The sequence below is a fragment of the Leucopleurus acutus genome (genome assembly GCF_964270905.1).
Source record: "Leucopleurus acutus genome assembly, chromosome: 1".
NCBI classification, from domain to species: domain Eukaryota; kingdom Metazoa; phylum Chordata; class Mammalia; order Artiodactyla; family Delphinidae; genus Leucopleurus; species Leucopleurus acutus.
The window spans coordinates 66,763,250-66,785,281 of record NC_139142.1 but is presented as its reverse complement, the minus strand read 5'-3'; the positions used below and the strand labels follow the sequence as shown (position 1 = coordinate 66,785,281).

Below are 22,032 nucleotides of genomic sequence, written 5' to 3'. Positions count from 1 at the left end.
CCCTATGCATCTCTTCCACCTGGCTGTTCTGAGTTATATCTCTCTGTTTTTTTTTTTTTTTTGGCCGAACCACGCGGCTTGTGGGATCTTCGTTCCCCAACCAGGGATCAAACCCCGGGCCTCAGCAGTGGAAGCACGGAGTCCTAACCACTGGACCGCCAGGGAATTCCCTATATATCCTTTTTATAATAAACCAGTAACCCAGTAAATAAAATGTTTTCCTGAGTCCTGTGAGCCACTCTAGCAAATTAATCCAACCCAAGGATGGAATCATGGAAACTTCCAATTTATAGCCAGTCAGTCAGAAGCACAGATGACAATCTGGACTTGTGATTAGTGTTGTGGAACTAAGACTTTAACCTGCGGGATCTGATACTATCTCCAGGTAGGTAGGTAGTGTCAGAATTGAGTTAAATTTTAAGACATTGAGCTGATGTGGGAAAAGTTCACACACATCTGGTGCTAACGACGTGCCAGAAGTAAAGCATTCTATGAGTATTAAAAGTACAGGAGACACACAGGAGTGTTTTTCCTCTTACATTACAACATACAGGAACTATCAATTTACAAAGCTTATTAATCTATCACACTCTTTCTTCTCTGATAAAGGTATCAAATATCTCTGTTATTATGGTTCTTCTAATAAAACTTCACTAGTGACAAAAGGCAAAAAAAGGATGACACACAAAAAGTTCCTAGACGTCTTTTACAATCAGATAATTTCTTAACAGTCCTGCATATCACTGTGAGTTTTTTCATCATATATGAAGCTGCCACATTTGTAAGAAGAGAGAATTATCCTTTTCTAATCAAAGGTTAAAAATAACCAAGGAGAAAAATGTAATAAAAGCGTCGCTATACAAATATCTAAATATTGTAAACTATAACTTACCATATAAGGAATATTCTGCTTCCTGACCTGTGTCACTCTCACTGGAGGTGGATGTGAGGCTGGTGGTCAAGGTATTACTTAATGACTGACCAACTGATAAAGCTGTTGTTGCTGTAGCTACATTGCTGCTGCTAGTGACGCTGGATGTTGACATAGTCACTGTTGATGTAGTACCAGGTGTGGTCAAATTAGGGAAACTCTGAGCACCCATAAGAGGAGAAGCTAAAGATAAAAATGAAGCAAATTAGTACAAAAAGGGAGGATCATATAAACCTTAGAAAAACTACGTTGTATATTTAGGAAAAAGAATGAGGTCATGAAACACCAATTATTAAAAGGCTGAAAAGCAACAACTTTGGGAACCCAACTGAAATCCAACTAAAAATTCTTATTTTTATAGCATTATTGTTTTTCAAAATGTTAAGCCTAGCTTTTTAAATAAGTGAAACAGGCAATGAAATAACTCCCAATGTTATTTTCCAAGGGAATTACTTTGACCCACTGGTAGCTTTAATTAGAATTAAAAACTTTCAGAAGCTAATACCAATTCAGGACCTAAGTAAAAGCTATGCCAATATTACGCTCTGATTTCAATTGACTTTGATGATATTTAATAGTCATCTATTTCCTCTTGCAACCATACTTAACAATTTATCACAGAAGAGTGAAAAACAGAAGTGTGTTATTATTTAGAATAAGAGGTTCTTTATCACACCTGATCAGAATTCTTAAAATATCACAGTTCTATAGAACTTAACCTCATATTCCTGAAGTGCTAAATTTGACACAGTTGTATCTAACATGGTTAATGATCTAGTTAAAGACTGAAGCCAGAATCCACTTGAACAGATCCTACTTTGCATCCCTCCGAGTGGAAAAAGCATTGGGTTCCATAAGGAAAAGCTCACTTACTTGCTGTGCTCATCACATTCCTCCCCAAAGTATTAGTGTTGTTATCACTGCTGCTTCGGCTTAGATTCATGTTGTTCGTGGCATTAGTCCGTGCTATGTTTGCCACTCTCCTTACAAAACTCTCCAAGCTAGATGTTTCTCTTGAGGACAGGTTAGGAACACTTGCACTAGAGCTCATAGGGGCCCCAGCAGCTAACAAAGAACTCACTGATAGTCTGTTACTTGCTGAAGAGCTAAGGGGCCGTTGTGAAGCTGCTTCTTTATTAGTTAACTCAGATACTGAACTAACATCAGGAGAACTAACACTAACAATTCCCATGGATATTGCACCAGACTCCCCAGGAGCACGAACAGAACTATCAGGGCCTAACTTTCTTTCAGCATTTTCACTTCCCATTTCCGTTGTTAAGGTGCTGGTACTTGCACTGGAAGATGACCCTACTTCTGTTTGAGGGACGTTTTCAGCAGATGAAAGAACAACAATTGGTTCATGGACATCAGCTCCTGAAACTATACTGTGTTCCATTACAATTTCTGATCTCCGTTCCGTTTTGGTCGAACCCAAGCTGATGTCGCTGCTACTGGCCACGCTACACACAGAACTGCTGCTTCCTTTTCTACTTGAGGAGCCTGCAGCAGCAGATGTCTTGTCTGGACAGTTGTTTTTCACCAAGCTGCTCCATGATTGCGTTGTGCCTGAAACAGTGGATGAAACAGGTTTGGGTGATGCCACTGTATCAGGGTCGTACCCTGGTGCAAGCTTGAGGTCAAATTTTCCTTCTGCGCCCATACGGTAAGAGTTTGAGCCACCAGCATCCCAGGTGACATCAATCCAGCCTGGAAAGGGACAGGAGTTTGTGAGACCCAGCAGAAAGCAGATAGGAGCGTGTCAGACAGTAGCTCCACAATATGGGATCAGCTTTTCATCAGTGCTGCACTTCTCTGAATTTCTAGTCATCTAAGGTCTGCTAACTAAAATTAAATCCTTCCTTCTATTTCTCTTATTTCTGAACTGTTTGTTCTGGTGATGCTAAATGTAAGGGTCATGTTTACATCTATTGGGGTATCTTTTAAGGGGAAGAACTGTTAAAAATTGTAAAAAGACTGATAAAAATGGTAAAATGTTACAACTTCAGCAAGTATAGATAAAGTCTAAGTAAAAGCTTTTTCAGTTGCTAAATATGATTATGTGGTCAAATGTTATTTATAGAAAAAAGTGCTAGCTTAACCATTAATTTCTAAGTTTGGGCTAAATCCTATAATTGACAGACAAAATATTCATATATCACTGTAGAAATTCTAGGTCACTATAGTTCAAATAACACTAAGTTAGCATTTCGGTTGTGTTCTCAAAGTTCAGTGGTTATTTGGTTCTCTTATGATTAAGTTTAATAAATTTGAATAAGCGCAGAAAATTCTAAAACCAAAATTTTAAAAGTATGCTAGGCTCTTTTATTAGATAGAACCTATGTGATAAAGCTAATAACGTGAAAAGAACTAACGAGAATAACAATATTAAATCTATGTTTACTTATGCTTGGAAAATGATACTTATTCTTTTTTTAAAAATGGTAATTAACTTCCAAAAACAAAACAAATTGCCTATTAGAAAGAAAATTAATAGAAATTTTGCAATCTTATTTTAGTGCTATAAGCTAACTACTTCAGAGGAAAAAAAACACATAAAAATATTTATTTTTGTAAAGTGCTAAGTCTTTATAAAGTTTAAATAAAAGTACTTTACCCATACACACACATACTCCCGTGCATGCGCACACGCACGCACACACATGCCCAGTTCATATAAGTGTACGATGAGGCTCAGAGGGGTTTAAGTAATACTGAATTACCTGTGGGCATTATCTGCATACAAGTTGTTTGAGAGGAAACTGACTGCCCCAAATCTACATAATCTAGTTTAGATGACATTTCAATTGCCTCAATTTATTCTGTATGCTGAAATAACCTCTGAAGAACCAACATTTAACTATCTCTTCTGCAACATGGAAAAGCGTGAGAAAAGGAAAAGTTCAAAAACATATCCCAATCCCAAATAAAAATTACATTTGTATTGTATTAACTGGTCCCAAAATATACTGATAACTTATTTCATAGTACTTATCAAAATCTGTAACTGTAAATTTATCTGTTTTACCCAGAAAGCAGGGGGTCATACTTTTTTGTTGACCATTGTGTATCTGAAGTCTAACGAAGTACCTTTACATAGCAGGCACTCATATTTGTGGAATAAATTAAAAAATGGGTATTCCTACCAACATAAAGATTCTTTAGAAAGGAAAGAGCTTTAATTGATATAGCATAGAAAAATAACTCAAAACTGTAAACCATTCATATTATGCTTGAGAATGTGTTTAAACTGATCACTCAGAAAGGGTACATACACACTATCCATAAGTGTAAAGATACAAAACTCTGAACTCCTCTTATACTCAAAAGATAGATAAAAATAACTAGCCATTATTAGAAATGGTTAGCTTAAGTATTTGAAAGCTAAGAACCCTCTATGGCATAAGGGTTTTAAGGTATGACTTCGTTACATTTATCAAATCAGTAAAATAAGCCTTTCTTACATGCTAAATTCTGAAATTAAGATTCCAGTTGCTTCAGTTGACTCCCGCCCAAGAAAAATACGCTGTATTCACATATCTCTAACTAGCTCACACACTTAAAAGTCAAATAATTTAGGGGGAATAGACTGTTAACTAAGTATCATTAAGATGCCTAAAAACAAGAATATTGGAAATTTCTGAGTTGAATGGGACTATTATTATTCAGCTATTTTTTTTTTTTTAATGAATTTTGGCAGCTACGTACATGCTCACTCACTATAAACCTGCTATCATGACAGTGATCTGCAATTAGGGTATGACTATACAGAAATGCATTTAGTAACGTAATTTAAGGAACAGAATCTTAAGCGTAATAAAACCAAAAATAGTTTAAGTAAATAAATGCCTTTATCACATAGTTAAGATATCAAATGTTAGTCATTCTCCTAAGCATTGTCACTTTTATTATGTCTCTTTCAATATTTGGTGTAAGTTGAGAATATAAACATTTTACTCTTCTTTTTTTTTTAATGCTAGGCAAAATTCGTAAGAACCCACTACTGGTTAGGCAAATTATCCACTAATAAGTGAGTCTTTTAAGTTATAAAAAAAAAAAACTAGCCACTATAGTTGCTTCTGGGAGTTAAAAGCAATTTAAGTGGGTATGGACTTCTTTAAAATCTACAGATCAAAAGTTAAAAATGAACTTGATTTTAAACAATAACCCCTACCCCAAGGAAAAACTGGTAGACTGTGAAACATTGTGAAATATCTTATAGTTAACTAATAAATGAAAAGTCTACAATTTTTGTTCGATGCTTTACTGAAAAATATTTAACTATAAATGTTAATGCTTTTTCTTCTATGTGACTCATAATTGAACAAAAACTTCTGCCCTGATTCTTGTCAAGCCAACAATATAAAGAAAAGCATAAGAAATTAAGATAAAAATCAATGGAAACTTATGAATAATAAACTAAAAAAACATAAAAACAGCAGAAAATGTGTCTTTAGGGTATTCACCTTATACTAGCTTATTAATTACTTCAAAATATTAGCAATAAGTTTTGAGTCAAAACCTAAGAATTAAAAATTTTTCCTATTTCTAAATAAATGATTTTTCCCATTTTTAACATAAAACCAATAAATCAGTTCTTCTACTTAGTCCTAGAACATTTAGTCAATTTATAAATTACCCCAAAGTAACAAAAGAAAAATATTTTGTTATTTAAATACTCGATTTCTACACTAAAAATGCTAAGCACCTACTCACCATTATGCAGTTCTCCTGTGACGGTGCCTTCTCCCTGTGGGCTGCCATCCTGATCCCGCCATTTCCAATCAAGGCCTCTGATCACACGAGCCCCTGGAACCATGTACTTCAGTACCTGGGAGCGTACTAGACGTCTCTGTCTTCTAAGGTTAGCTTCTGCTTCCTTAGCTGCTTTTCCTGTAAGGTAGAAATTAGAGAAATATAAACAAAGTCGCTTTTTATAAATATAATTGTTTTAGTAAGTTAGAAAAACCTACTCTCATCTCTTTACCTAGCTGATCTTCACATACTCCATTTACAGTGCCATAAAGTTCAAATCCAGATAGTGAGAGATAATGGGTTTGGCCACTAGCATTCTTCCCCATCTGTTTAATTCTCACATGTCGCCACCCTTGTTTCTCATCCTTCGGTGGATCAAGAGGCCAGGTGGCTGTTGACCTGTGAATGTATTAGGGAAAATATTATGTAATGTTTTAAACATATGAAAAAGATGTTTAAGGTGGTGAAGATTTTGTTACATAATAGAAAACTATATGAAAAGTAAACTAACTTTCATGTTCAGTCAACGGTTTGTTACACAAGAATCAAGAAATCAAAGGAGAAAAATAGCAGTAAAGAAAATAAATTAAAAATGAAATGTGTAAATGTATATTATTAATTTGACTCATAACATTAAATGACTTATGAATAATAAAATACAAAGAAACAAGACCAGAAATTTTATGAATAACAATGTTTTTATGATGAAAAACATTTTTAAATTTTTGCAAAATTTTAAATGATATACTAAAATATTAACTTTAAAGCTTGAAAATATTACCTATTAATCATAATGTTAAGAAGCTCCTTCCATACTACATCACATACAGAAAAGTAATTTAACTCTACACTCTACTCCTCAAAATGTGCCACAATGTACAATTAAACTTTATTAGAACTAAATTTTTTAGAAATATAATGCTGACTTTTTGTCCTTAAAAAAAAATATATGATCAATATATAAAATTTAGGAAAACAGATACATAAAATAAGAAAAATCAATAGTCACTGTTAATTTGTCAAACATCACATATACTATGTGAATAAATGGAGAGTTTAGTAAAAGTTAACTCCATTTTTTTTGGTTTTTATCAGTGTGCTATATACACACACATACAGCTATGTATCAACTTCTTTTTAAATAAGTAAGCTCAGCTTCTACTAATGTTTAAAGCATTTGATGGTTTTGACAAAGTCAGTATTTCAAAATTTTAATACCTAAATGACACTATCAAGTGATATTTTTAGAAAGAAAATCTTGTTTCAGTATCTTACAAAAAAGAGAGCTCTAGGAGGATACAGTTCTAAAAATAAACAAAGCTCTTTACTGAGTTTTCCAATTTACAAAGACTCCTCAACTAACCCTGGTTCATTGAGACTGCAGTCATCAACATGGGTATACAAAGAAGTCCAGTTCTGTCCATCTTTGGATACCTGGAAAACCCAATTTCTCAGTGCAGACCTTCCATAACCACGAGCATGACGAAGTGTATATGCTGATGGTACCACCCAGAGACCCAGATCTATGGCAAACCAGGCATTCTTATCATCATTGCTATGACAATTTAAAGCTGAATTGTCACGACTTAATATGTCTTCTAAGCGGCCATAAGGTAGATTTCTTCCTTCTGATGATGTTACTACTACAAGTCCATAAGCAGCTGGATTAACCCATTCATATGCAGTTCTACACAAAAACAAAGAAAATACTCTTAAGCAGTGTTAACAGTTAACACTATTAAAATAACTGCATTTGCTCAGACTAGCTTTTATCCACATAAAATTATATTAATTAAGAAAAATTCTACATTTAACAATTTAGGTAGTTTTTTCTTCATTAAAAAGTAATTTGGATGGTCTTAAAGTTAACCTAAAAGACGAAATTCCTAAAACTGCAGGATACTCAGAGTGGTTAATTTTATTCTACTACCTAGAATTCTTTTTCCAGGTGAATGTTTTCAACCTACATTAAATAATGACTTACTTGGCATTTGTCCCAATCCAGTAAATGATTCCATTTTCATCAAAATCATGCTGGTGCCGAAATATAAAATTTTGGCCTTCTCTTAATTTTCGAACAAAAACAAATGAAGATCGGTCAAAATCATACCACTGCTTTGCTACCTAACCAAAGAAAATATGGAAGACACCTTAATTATGATATTTTGAAATGCAGTGCCCATTTGGTTCCTATCCCTTTAATGTGAATTATTTTATAATCAATATTCATTTAAGAATATTTGAAAAAGAAAAAAACCCCAGAAAATTCCATAATCATAGCACCCCACTATTAATATCAGAGAGTATTTCTTTAGTCTATTATTTCAATAGATAGAATAAAACAAAGTCTTGATCAAACTTTACAAAAACATTTTTCTCCTATCCGTCTGTATATATTATGATACCTATATAATATTCAAATTAATGGAAGTAATTACCAACTTGATATTCCTTTATTTGATTAGCATTAAGGTTTTGTTCACTATTTGAGTATTAAAAATAACTATAATAGACATCTTTATGAAGAAACCATTTAGAGTGTATAAAGATTATTCTCTAAAATGGAATTACTAGGTCAAACTCTATTACTGTAACTCTGGAAAAATACTTCCCAAACCACTTTTCTAAAGGCCTAAACCACAGCAAAGAATGCTTATTTCACCATTCCCTTGCCAGAAACTCACCATTTTTAAGAGATACTGTTCTAGAGATTCAACTGTAGCTAAGGGCTCCATCTTCAACATCCTGCCGGTCCTGTCTATCAATGCAGTTTCACCAGGTGCACGTTCCAACCGAAATCTTAATCTTCTTGTAAGTATCTACACAGAAATGATCAAAATGCTTCAGAAAATATTCTGCTTTTTTCTTAGAATTTTGAAAATGAAAAATGTTACATAACACAGCAATTGAGATTTATAAAGTATAACCAAAAGGAAGGATCAATGTCTGCTTTCTATTAAATGTTTTTTTTTAAAGAGGTCCACTGAATAATATTTTCAAGAAAGAAACAAAGAAATTTACTTAGAATTTCTAAACAACTTCAAACATACATGGTTTAAATAAAATTATTCTGAAACACTTAACAGAAATATTACAACCCCTAACTGATAACTTGCAATTTTCCAAGTAAGTTATAAAAAGTAGCTAATTAACTTATGCTTTTAAAGCTAGAATATATTAAATAATCTATGGCTAATAAACTTAAAAAAATACAAGATAGCTTCCAATCCAATATACTTTAGTAAATAAAACAAGTATGTGCTTCATTTCTGTATAAATCTTAACTAATTCCTTTAGACACATAATTAAATATTTACATGTACATTTGGAAAGCATTTCAGACTGCAAAATTACCAGGGGGCACATTCCCAGCCTTCCTATCTTTGTATCTTGCACAGTCTCCTAAAATGAGATACGTATAATAAAAGATGTTGGTGCTCCTAGGACTGTAAAAGTATAAGCAGGGGAATTTCCAGTCTTTGAGACCTATTTCTACGTCATTCATCTATCAAGGATAAAACCTTTAAAAAGGGTAGACCAAAAAATCCCCTTGTTCCTCTATATTATTCTATCTGAAGTAAAGCACAAAGTAGACCTCTACATCTTGTTTAATATATACATCATGTCAGATATACTAATTATACTGTAACTCTATGAACAAGCTTTCTAGTCTGGGAGTCTAGTTGGCTTTGGTAACACTACTGGGTTCTTGGAGGTATGGTAAGTTTTTTGCCTTGAGTAGGCACTGTTATTGCAAATAGTTTTAGTCACTTATTAAAGGCCATATTTAAAAGAAACTATTTGATACAGTGGAATGCAGGATAGATCAAATAAAGGCAAGATTCAAGGCCAAAGAACATGCTAGAAAATACCAAAGTAACCTACAGAAGATGTGATAAAGATCTGTTTTGGAATATTAGCAGTAAGAATTATTTGTTTTGTCTGTTAGTATCTGGATACTAGATGCTAACAAAAGAATAATTTAATGAATTAAGAAGAATGTCAACCAAGTGACACTCAGGAAGAAAACAGGTTTTTTATAAAACCATGTGATGATGACAGATTTCAAAAATCAATAGAAATAGCTAAGGAAGGCCATCTGGTTCTAAACAATGACATACAGAAAGCAAGAAAAAAAACCTGTGCCTAAAATATTTTCACATTTTCTCATATGTTGAGATACACTCAGAGACGAAGGGACTTAACTCATAATTCTAGAACAGAAGGACTCTCTTTACTGCTTTCCCACTGATAAGGTGTCTTTCGCCAAATATGACCTACCAAATATGATTTAAAACCTAAAATAAACATTAAAATACCAATACATTCAAGAGTCATTAAAAAGAACAATCAAATGTCATTAAAGGTTAAAGTCTTTAATGATTAAGCACAATCGCTCTTTAATAAAATATAAAAGTTTTTTGGTTTTGTTTTTTTAAAGAAAACTATCTAAGCCTGCTCCTAAATGCATTCAGCAATAGCAGCAACTGCATTTTCCATGGTTACCTGGAGGTTATAAGTGGATCCTGGTGTATCATACAAATGGAGAGGTAGACGTTCAATAGATTCTAGTACAGCTATTAACTTTCGGATTAATGCAACAGCTGGTCGACTAGGAAAAAAATAATCGTTAAGAGCTTTTATATAAGTTCATGCTAAAGTTCATAAAGAAACTGTAATAACCAACCTCATATAGACCCCCTACTTTCTTTATTAATGCAAAGAGAAGTTTAATTTTGTATTAGACTACATGAGTAAGCAAAAATAATCTTATAACTCAATTTCTTCACTTAATAAAATATTTCATTTTTCTTATGAAATGTTCATCAACTGCATTCAAAGTAATGTAAAATTTGAGCTTCTCTGGTGGCGCAGTGGTTGGGAGTCCGCCTGCCGATGCAGGGGACGCGGGTTCGTGCCCCGGTCCGGGAAGATCCCACATGCCGCAGAGCGGCTGGGCCCATGAGCCATGGCCGCTGGGCCTGCGCATCCAGAGCCTGTGCTCCGCAACGGGAGAGGCCACAGCACAGCAGTGAGAGGCCCGCGTACCGCAAAAAAAAAAAAAAAAAAAAAGTAATGTATAATTTAACATGTAATTTATTTTTTAAAGTTTAAATAATTTTATTATATAATATCTGATACATATAAAAGAATATATAAAGCAGCAAAGTTTTGAAAATGACAGTATTGTTGGCAAGGCAACACTGGTATAATATTTCTGGAAAACAACATGACAATTTATATCAAAAACCTTTAAAACATCATCAATAACTCAGTAATACAATTTAAAGGAATTTATGTAACAAGATGTTTCCACCAAGACACTTACATTTTAGTATTAGTAATAATTTGCAAACAGCCAATATGTTTAATAGACTATTTCAATAAATTATTATATATCCATATAATGTAATATGCACTCATTTAAAATGGTATTTAAAATTAATGGAATTAATTGAATTTCGCTTATTATTTTAAAAATTCAATCACATTCAAAAGTAATAAAATAGTAAAATGCACCTTCATCAACTCATGACCCAGCTTCAACAATTACCTACTAATAGCCAATTGATTTCTATCTATATCCCCACCCATTTCTCTCCTTCCTGTATATTTCAAAGAAAATGCCAGGGGACTTCCCTAGTGGCGCAGTGGTTAAGAATGTGCCTGCCAACGCAGGGTTCAAGTCCTGGTCTGGGAAGATACCACATGCCACGGAGCAACTAAGCCTGTGCTCCACATCTACTGAGCCTGTGCTCTAGAGCCCATGAGCCACAACTACTGAAGCCCACGTACCGAGAGCCCACGCTCCACAACAAGACAAGCCACTGCAATGAGAAGCCCGTGCACCACAACGAAGAGTAGCCCCCGCTCACTGCAACTACAAAAAGCCCACAGGCAGCAACAAAGACCCAATGCAGCCAAAAATAAAAATAAATAAATTTATAAAAAATTAAAAAAAAAAAAAGTCAAATAACATACCATTTCACCCAGAAATACTCTGGGTATGTACCCCTACAAAAGGATTCTTAAAAAATAAAATAATATCATTGCCACACCTAAAAGGTAATGAACAATCACTACTTAATATCAACAAATATTTAATCAGTGTTCAAATTTCCACTTGTATCTTAAAGATTATCTAATTTAAAATAAGAGGTCAGTTGCATTCACAGCAGACATGTAATCTTCCTTTTATTCCATTAGATTAAAAAATACTTTAAAAATCTTTCCTTTTCTATCTATTTATAATATAAGCTACTTTTGTACTGAATAAAAAAGTTCCTACTTTGTGTATAAACACTATACTAGGCTCTATTTGAAAGGAAAGCTATCAACTTGCAAACACTGCAAACATCAAATTAAAAGAAATTTGGGGATTTACCTTTCATCATCTTCATTTTCACTAAAGGCTGTTTTAAAAACATTTATTCTTTCTACCAGTTGACTACAATCTTGCTTCATATCTAAATCCATGCTCTAAAAAAAAAAAAAAGGAAAAAAAAAGTTTTAGGGCTGTTACTGAAATTTATCAAAACATATTCTGCAAGATGAATATTAATATATTACAAAATTATCAATACAATATAAGTGAAATCATTATTTTCTTTCAATTAAAATTCTTTTCATTATATGACTAGTAGATCATGGCTAATATCTTCAGTGTTCATAATGAAATGGCAATTATACTCCTTTTCTCAAAGTGTAGTGGTATGCAAGGTAATTTCAGATTATTTATGAACATTTTGCATTTTAACAGTACTATTTACATTAATTAGTATCAGAAAAAATATGACTGGTATATCAAAACAATGATTTCATAGATACTACTAAGTGATGCTATATCAATGTAATTTTAATAAATGAGAATACAAATGGTAAAAATAATGAAGGAAACACGAGACACTGCAGTTAAAGTACAATGATTAAGATCAAGAAATTAAAATGGCAAACAGAACTAAAATGGGGAAAAACCTTCACTTTTCATAATTTATTCTGTTAGAATTTGTTAAAATATAAGTGTGTGGGGCGGTGTATATATATACACACCTTTCATTAAAATAAAGGAAAAAATTTTATCACAATAAAGAGATAGTAATGCAGTCTAAATTGAAGAGAAATATAAGGTTATTAGCAAATACTTGTCAAATATTCACATAAACTTCCTAAATTGCCAATGCTCATAAATTAATTTTATGCAAATATTTTAGGTATTTAAAAAGGCCTATAGACTAACTCCATTTTATGTTATGAGGGAATCACAGCAGTGAATAATGTTAAATCTTAGGCTACTACAAGCAAGTGTTTTGTTCAAACAAATCTTGAACAAATTATAATCAGGTAACCAAAAAAATCTAAATAAACTCAATTATTTAATTCAACTGGCTCAAACTAATCATAAAACTTGAAAGGCTGGAAAAATTATAAATGTTAACATTTACTACTCAGTTTTTAATACATCTTGACAAAAACAAAGTAAATCTCGCTCTGTCAAAGTGTAGTTAAAAATATTTTTTTTAACTATATACCTCATTCTGTACTACTTCATAAACTTACATTATTTAAAACAGTAAGAAGCGCTTGCACCAAGCCACTACTGCACATTTCATATGGTGAAATTGTGTTTTCATCCTTCAAAAGTACAATTAGATTTTCTAAAGCTGTCTTCATTAAATCTCTCCAAGTGTTCTCACTCTCAATACACTAAAAGAAACAAAATTTTTTAAAAGACAATCGAAAAAACAAACAGGTCTTAACATACTTAATTTATCAGAGCATCAATTACAATGAAAATAAATTAGATACTAAATTAGATTAAGAAATTCAAATTATTAATGCAAATTATCTCTACCAGGCCTGGTAAACTCTTTTGTAAAGGGCCAACTGTAAATATTTTAGGCTTCACAGGCCACATCACATATCTTGGTCACACCTATTTAAGTCTGCCATTGTGGCCACTAAATCAGTCACGGACAATATGTAAATAAATGAGCATGGCTGTGAGCAATAAAACTACTATGGACACTGACTTTACACATGCATATAATTTTCAGGTATCATGAAATATTATTCTTACTTTTGATTTGTGTTCAACCATTTAGAAATGTAAAAACCCTTCTTACCTCACAAAACCATACAAAATTTAGCCCACGGGTGATAATTTTCTGACCCCCTAATCAATACCCAGAATATAAAATTATATCACAATAAAGAGATAGTAACGCAGGAAAAAAGGAAACCAAGATCACTGTGTGTCATAAAATCTAGAGGCTAACATACTTGTCTATTTGTATGAAGTTCCCAAGATGACTCTAACTGAGTTGCTATGTTTCTGAGTGTTACCACTACTCCACGAGGCATGCTTTCAACAGCTTTAAAGTGGTCATCATATAAATCTCGAGCCATAGTTCGTACCTACCAAAATAAAAATAGTAAATGTGATCTTTACTACAATTAATAATTTTACCAAATCTTCCTTTTAAATATATACATGCAACCTTTAGAATTAAGATGTTTGTGCCAGTATCAAGTTCCAAAAAATGTTACTACTTCTATTCATATACATCAAGAAGTTCTCATGGTTGAAAAACTACTCTAGCAGATTTTAACAATGTCAAATCGAAGAACTTATAATTTTAAGTTTTAAACTTTGTATTCATATACCAAATAGGAGCTTATTTCATTTAAATCAAATTAAACCTATAAAAAGGTCACTTCGCTCTTCTTAATAAAAGTAACCTGTTTTATGGTGAACCAATTAGAAAATACAAATAAGCAAAAAAAAAAAGAAAGAAAGAAAGAAAATTAAGCCATCTATAATTCCATCAACTGAAGTTGAACCTTTTAACATTCTGGGGTGTACTTTAGGTTATTATGTCTTTTTTCTATTTATTCACACAAAGTATATATGATGCTCATATATTTATATATTTCATCAAGAGAAAGAATGACTGTATTATCAGTTTGGGTACTAATTACCTCTCATTTAAGTTAAATTAATGTTATTTGAGAGAGAAACCCACACATGTCCAAGGCTTGGGTCTGATGAAATTTAGTATGTAACATTCTTTAAAATATATGCTTAAATAATGTAAATTTAAGATTTACGTGATTTCATTTAAATCAGAAGCATAGTTCTAATGTAACAAAAAATTTCACTCCCTAAATGAATTAATAGTACCTTCCCATTCTATTTTAGTATGCCTTTCAGAATTAGAAGATAAGTTCTGGATATCAGACAACACTGAAGAAAATATTCCTTTATAAATAATATTAAGAAATAAAAACAGGTTAAAACTAATAGTTAAAATTATTTTTACCTAAAATTACTATATGTTGATATATACTACTTTCATATGCAAAAGAGCCACATGATCATTGATTTACTACTGATTTCAAGGATCTGAATCAATAATCATATTTTTTTAAGAAAATGAAACTACAGGACTGAGACTATATCCTCCTTGATTTACTTTTCTTTTGTACTGTAAAAGTTCAGTTCCCTGGGAGTTAATCTAGATTTGTTGGTTAATACAACACCAAAAAAGTTTTTATTCCAAAAAACTCCTGAGAAAGCTGACCGGTAGCTTTATAAAAATTACAGCTGAGCCTCATTATTTGAGAATTTAATATTTGTGAAATCAACTAGTCACTAAAATTCATTTGTAATCCACAAATCAATACTTGCAGCACTTTTCACAGTCATTTTTCGGCAAGCACAGTGCAGCAAAAACTTTAAAATGTGGGCTTCCCTGGTGGCGCAGTGGTTGGGAGTCCGCCTGTCGATGCAGGGGACAGGGGTTCGTGCCCCGATCTGGGAAGATCCCACATGCCGTGGAGCGGCTGGGCCCGTGAGCCATGGCCGCTGGGCCTGTGCATCCGGAGCCTGTGCTCCGCAACGGGAAAGGCCACAACAGTGAGAGGTCCGTGCACCGAAAAAACAAAACAAAACAAAACAAACAAACAAAAAAAACTTTAAAAATGTGACCAGAGCCTCACAGGAACCTAAACCTGTATTTCTCCAAGAAACAATGGTTCAGTATTCATGGCAGCTTTACAGAACATAACTATCACGAAAATGAAAACTGTATTTAGTTCAAATTCCTTTTACCATCTAATGGCTACCTTCAATTGAGATATTTCTTCCTCAAATGCCCTTAAGATATTCTGAATTGGAAAAAAACCTCTGGCTTCACACTCTTTTTTGAAAAACACAGAAGCAAGCATGGAATAATATATATAGCTATACAGGTAATATACATTTATAAATTAAAGAAAGCAAGAAAGAGAGAGAGAGAGAAAAAGCAAGCAAGCAATTTTCTTTCCTAGGTCTAGCATGTGGAAATGTGGAATATCTTTGGGATAGCCTAGCAAATTTACAACTGGAAATGAAGACATGAATGAATATATATAATATATATAACATATATATATTATATAATATAGTGCTCCAAATAAAACCCCTTATGACTATTCCTATGGCCAAAGCCACACAAGTACCCCCCTATCCCAATCACCCAAAAGCATTCTTCACATATTATATGAAAAAACTATATCATTATTTTAGGTAAAATAAAAATGTGTCATCAGAAGATACTGAATCTAACTATGAGATTTTATTTTCTCTTTTAAAAATTAAAAAATTCAAGAACAATTGATATAATAAAGATGGACATATAATGGCTTGGGACTTCCCTGGTGGTCCAGTGGTTAACACTCTGCCCTCCCAATGCAGGGCACCCGGGTTCGAACCCTGGTCAGGAAACTAGATCCCATATGCTGCGACTAAGAGTTCGCATGCTGCAACTAAGAGTTTGCCTGCCACAACTAACAGTTCGCATGCCACAACTAAGAGTTCCCATGCCTCATCTAAAGAGCCCACATGCTGCAACTGAGGATCCTGCATGCTGCAACTGAAGATCCAGCATGCCACAACCAAGAACTTGCATACAGCAGTGAAGATCCCGAGTGCCACAACTAAGACCTGGCAGAGCCGAATGAATGAATGAATGAATGAATAAATAAATAAATATTATTTAAAAAAAAGAAATATAGAGACATGGATGTAGGAAACAAACGTATGGACACCAAGGGGGGTGGAAAGTGGGGTGGGGTGGGGTAGGATGAACTGGGAGATTGGGACTGACATATATACACTAATATGTATAAAACGTAACTAATAAGAAACTGCTGTATAGCACAGGGAACTCTACTTTGCTTCACTGTACAGTAGAAACTAACATAACATTGGAAAACAACTATACCCCAATTTAAAAAAAAAAAAGAAAGAGAGAAATATAATGGCTTTATTTTTGAAAAAACCAATGCATAATAAATGGATAGAATTTAAATATTAGTAATATGAGTCAGTAACATATTTGCTCCTGGAGTCAGTAACATATTTGCTCCTGTATCTTTTTGAAACAGTGGTTTCATCTGAGATGGCCATTAAACTAAGCATCAAATTATCTCAATCTAGAACCAGGAATTCAAATTGATTCATCACAAAGTATTAAATCAAGACTGTAAATTATAATAATGCATTTTCAATCCCACTACATCACTAAAAATACTATCATTAATCATAATTAAAGCATGAGTTTAAAGTTTCTGTGACATTAATAACTCACATAATTTTAAAATAATTTAAATTTTATACTTGTCTCAATTTTGTTTCTATTTTAATGTTGGTGTTTACTTATAGTATAAAAACTGTAAGTTTTTTTTATACTTATAATATAAAAACTATAAGTGTTTACTTATAGTATAAAAACTATATGTAAATGTATACATATTGCAGAAAATAATAAGCACAGAAAGAGGAAAACTAAAAATACATTAGATTAGGGTAGCTTATGTTACATGGCTCAATTTTTTAAATGCCTACAATCTACCCTGAAGCCTTGCTACATCAGTATAAAAGACAAAAAACAAAGCAAATCCCATAAATAATACCTTTTGCTTAGTTTTTTCTAACTTAGATTTTAGTTTTCTGCCTCTTTTGCCAGTCCAGCCAGTCACAAATTCTGAACCTTAAAAAAAAAAAAAAAGTTATTTCACAGAACATATTTTCTTGCAATTTAACATATTCATTTATTCTTATCTGTTAAACTGACATACCTACATACTTACCCAGAGAAGTTTCTGCAGTAAATGAATGCTTGGTTCCTCTATTAGATTCAAACACAAAACCAGGTAAATCTTCTTTCAATATCGTTGCTTGCTGGCCATCTGAGTTATGAATAGCAATTTCTCCTTCTTTCAAACATGTTAGTGACCAATTCCCTACAGTGAGTTTAGCGGGTCCTGGTGCTGAGAGTATAGGTTGACTTGAAGTAGATGGCTTTACTTGGCCTCGAGCTCTTTGTAACTTCTCTAAGAATTCACTTCTGCTTTCTATAAAGACAAAATGTTTGTTTTAAAACTTCATTCCTTTCAAATATTCCATTTTTTTAAGGAAACTACCTATTGAAATATCAACTTTATTAAAAAACTTTCATCAAAGTTTTGTTCTGATATACTCTCACTGGTTTGATATTATTTAGGTTCAAGCATTAAAACAATCCTACAGCCATAATTTTTTTAAAGTAGAAGGCTTTTGGGAAAAGATAATTTGAGACAGCATCACACATGTGCAATTCATCATTACGTGATAAGAGGCACCTTTACCTAAAGGATGGAGACAGTAAAAGTAGATACTGATACAATGCTATTCCTTGTCTCATACAATAAAAAAGTATGAAATGCTTTCACGGTACAATCATTTTTCTCTGTTAATATTAAAGAAATGGCCATATGATCATCAAGGACATGCTATTGCTATGACAATGGTGGCAAAAATATGAGCAGAAAAACAAATTATCAAAATTACAGAAACTAGTAAAACATTTTAACAGAAACAAAATATTACCTGAACTATCTGATCCACCTTCAGGACTACCGCTTGAATACATGGTGGCAAGTTTTCCATCCAAGATAAATCTAAACCATCCATTACTGCCATTAGATAGTTCCAAGGCTGCTGCATCACTCCATATATATAAGCAGTCCCTTCCCCTAATGATGGACCAGTCTCTCCAATGATATGGCTTACCCTGCTGCAATTCTTTAGCATCTTCCTGTGGTTCATCTTCCTAAATGTGTAAAATTATTCAATGAAACGTGGGAAATAACTTATATTCCAAATATTCATAAGTACTTAAAAAAACATGACCATGAATCAAATTCAGAATTAAAACATCCTGAATATAATATTTATCTGCCTGTATTTTAATACATATTCTGATTCAACTAATTACCTATAATCTTAAAAGTCCATCCTAAAAAAAAGTCAAGAAATTCACATAATAACCAAAGTTATAACATTTCCAGGTATAAAGGTAAAGAAGACAAATGGATTAGGTTTACACACAATTAGCTAATTATCTAGGACTTGATAAACTCACCATATCTCTGGGCCTAACAGATTATTTGTAAAAAAATGAATGTTTACACTAGATCAATGGTATCCAAACCTAGGGTGCAAAAGGATGACCAGAAATGTGTTTTAACAATATAATTTATAAGTTCCCAACCTTAGCCAAGTGAATCAAATATACTGGATTATTCCTATAATCATCAAAATGTTAGCTATAGCGTGTTTAAAAGAAAAATAACTTGTAAACACTGTTTGCCTACCCCGGCATCAAAAAAATTTTTATTCTGTTGACAACATTTAATATTAAGAATATTCATCATTAACATATATGATCTTGGCATGTGTGTGCATGCATGCGTATATGGGTAAAGTACTTTTAAACTTTATGAAGACTTATACTTAAAATTGTTTTAAATGTATCTTTTACATGCTTCTTCCCTGAAGTAGTACTTAGCTTATAACACTAAAATAAGATTATAAAATATGGATTATAAATTTCCCTAAACATAGTACTTGTGCTCCAGGCCATGATAGGTTAATAAGGATCAAGACTTGCCTATCCACTGTCAACAACTAAAAAAAACAGACAAAATACATGAAAAAGTGTTTTCAAATACTGGACAACAAGCAACACAGGACTGCATGATCTCCCAGAAAACAGAAACAAATAAGGTAAGCCCCTTAGGCTCAGACAGAGTTTCTGGCTAGGGTCTTAAGAAGAAGGAACACAGAGGCCAGCAGTTTAAGTTGAGGAAATGGAGATCTGTGTTTGAAGAGATTAAGGCAAATGGAATATGTGGTGGATGAGTTCAGGATCAGGGAGTCAAGCACAAAAAGCCTCTAGAAATGTGCAAAGCGGTCACCAGGACATCTCTACTGAGTACCAGCCCATCTGTGTACAGGTGATGTTCCATAAGGCAGGGCAAAGAATGACTTGAAAATGGTAAGGTGAACAATTCAGAGGTCACACAGGGTGGTCAGACATTTGCATTCCTAACAGCCAGAGTGGAAAATCATCATACCAACAGTTCAAAATTTTTCCAAATGTGATGTAACTGTAAGCCCACAGACCAAAAAAAATTAAATAATCCCGAGCAGGGGCAGAAAACCCACATGTGCATGCACACACACAAACCAAACAGCTAAGCACATCAAAGTCAAATTGCTAAAAACAAGTTATAAAGTCTTAAAAACAGCCAGAGGAAGAAAACGTCTCAGTAGAGCCTATGCACATCAGGTGACAATGAAATATCTCTTCAAGTGCTGGAAAATGATCAGCCAAAAGTCCCTGTAGGAACTGAAAATGTCCATTGAAAATGAAGGCCAAGGGACTTCACGGGTGGTGCGGTGGTGAAGAATCCACCTGCCAGTGCTGGGGACATGGGTTCGAACCTTGGTCCAGGAAGATCCCATGTGCCACAGAGCAACTAAGCCCGTACACCACAACTACTGAGCCTGTGCCCTAGAGCCTGCGAGCCACAACTAGTGAAGCCTGCGTGCCTAGAGCCCGTGCTCCTCAACAAGAGAAGCCACCACAATGAGAAACCCGCGCATGGCAACAAAGAGTAGCTGCCACTCACTGCAACTAGAGAAAGCCCGCATGCAGCAACGAAGACCCAACACGGCATAAATAAATAAATATATTTATAAAATAGAAAAAAAAAAATGAAGGCCAAAATCAGTCCACTGGTTAGAACTTCATGCTTCCACTGCAGGGGGTAGGGGTTCAATCTATGGTCAGAGAACTAAGATCCCACAAGCCACGCAGCGCAGCCAAAAAACAAACAAAGGAAGAAGATATTTTCAAAGAATAAAGATAAATCTCAAAGAATTTTCTGGCTTGTCTTCTCATTTCCAGATAATGTATTTTGGGGACTTCCCTGGTGGTCCAGTGGCTAAGAGTCCACTCCGAACGCAGGGGGCCTGGGTTCGATCCCTGATCAGGGAACTAGATCCCACGTGCCGCAACTAAAAGTTCGCATGCTGCAACTAAAAGATCCTGCATGTCTCAACTAAAGACCCTGCATGCTACAATGAAGATCCCGTGTGCTGCAACTAAGACCCCGTGCAGCCAAATAAATATATTAAAAAATAATAATGTAGTGTGAAGAACAAAGGTTTAATTTTAATGAAAACAATTTTTTTTGTTCTTTTATAATCTTTTAATGTCCTAAGAAATCTCTGTCAAGCTCAAGGTCACTAAGATTTTCTTCTTTTTCTTCTAAGAAGCCTTACAGTTTTAGCCCATCCATTTCAGTTCATGACTTCTTTTTTTGTTAAAAGGGGTAAGATTTCATATTTCTGCATATGTTATCCACTTGTTCAAGCATCATTTTTAAAGAGACCATCCTTTTGTGACTGAATTATCTTAGCACTTTCTTTGAACAATTGACCATATATGTGTGGGTCATTAATCTATTTTTACACCACTACCACACTTTCTTGCTTACTATAGCTTTATAATAAGACTTGAAATCTGCTGGTGTATGTCCTTCAACTTTGTTCATTTTCAAGGATGCTTTGGCTATTGTAGGTTCCTATCATTTTCATATAAATGTTTGCTTGTTAACTTCTACAAAGACTGCTGGATCTGTAACCTATTTCTTGAATGAAAGAATTCCAGGGGGATGAACCCAGATATCACTTCTTGTTTTGTTTTTTGTTAAATCTCCAGTAATTTAGGAAACACACATATACACTAAACCACTCAGGATTCTGCAATTACCATACCCTACCATTCTCTCAAAACTGTTAATACTCAGTCACTAATATGTAGGAAGCATTCACTAAATGGTAGGACTAAATCATTGCTGGCAATTGGTAGAGACAAATAAGGCATATTTTTAAATATGTACTCTAAGGCAAGAATTATCGATAGGTACTGAAATTAGTGGATAAAAGTTTAAAGAGAAACTGCGTATTTGCACAG

General features: G+C 33.5%; 1 protein-coding gene across 5 annotated transcripts in view; it reads right to left on the bottom strand.

Annotated features, from left to right (window-relative positions):
- Positions 1-22,032, bottom strand: part of HECTD1 (HECT domain E3 ubiquitin protein ligase 1) — a 91,635-nt gene that overhangs the window by 23,592 nt on the left and 46,011 nt on the right. For 2 of the 5 annotated variants that reach the window (XM_082853258.1, XM_082853259.1), the window contains 14 exons: positions 18,597-18,819; positions 17,819-18,082; positions 17,642-17,718; positions 13,967-14,101; positions 13,244-13,390; positions 12,072-12,166; positions 10,193-10,298; positions 8,371-8,505; positions 7,671-7,810; positions 7,050-7,373; positions 5,919-6,085; positions 5,648-5,824; positions 1,805-2,641; positions 893-1,114 (listed from right to left, as the gene is read on the bottom strand). In XM_082853258.1, coding sequence (XP_082709384.1) covers positions 893-1,114; positions 1,805-2,641; positions 5,648-5,824; positions 5,919-6,085; positions 7,050-7,373; positions 7,671-7,810; positions 8,371-8,505; positions 10,193-10,298; positions 12,072-12,166; positions 13,244-13,390; positions 13,967-14,101; positions 17,642-17,718; positions 17,819-18,082; positions 18,597-18,819 — 3,049 coding nt within the window. The remainder of the gene's footprint in view (positions 1-892; positions 1,115-1,804; positions 2,642-5,647; positions 5,825-5,918; positions 6,086-7,049; positions 7,374-7,670; positions 7,811-8,370; positions 8,506-10,192; positions 10,299-12,071; positions 12,167-13,243; positions 13,391-13,966; positions 14,102-17,641; positions 17,719-17,818; positions 18,083-18,596; positions 18,820-22,032) is intronic. The other 3 variants (XM_082853260.1, XM_082853261.1, XM_082853262.1) reach the window with 2 other exon arrangements.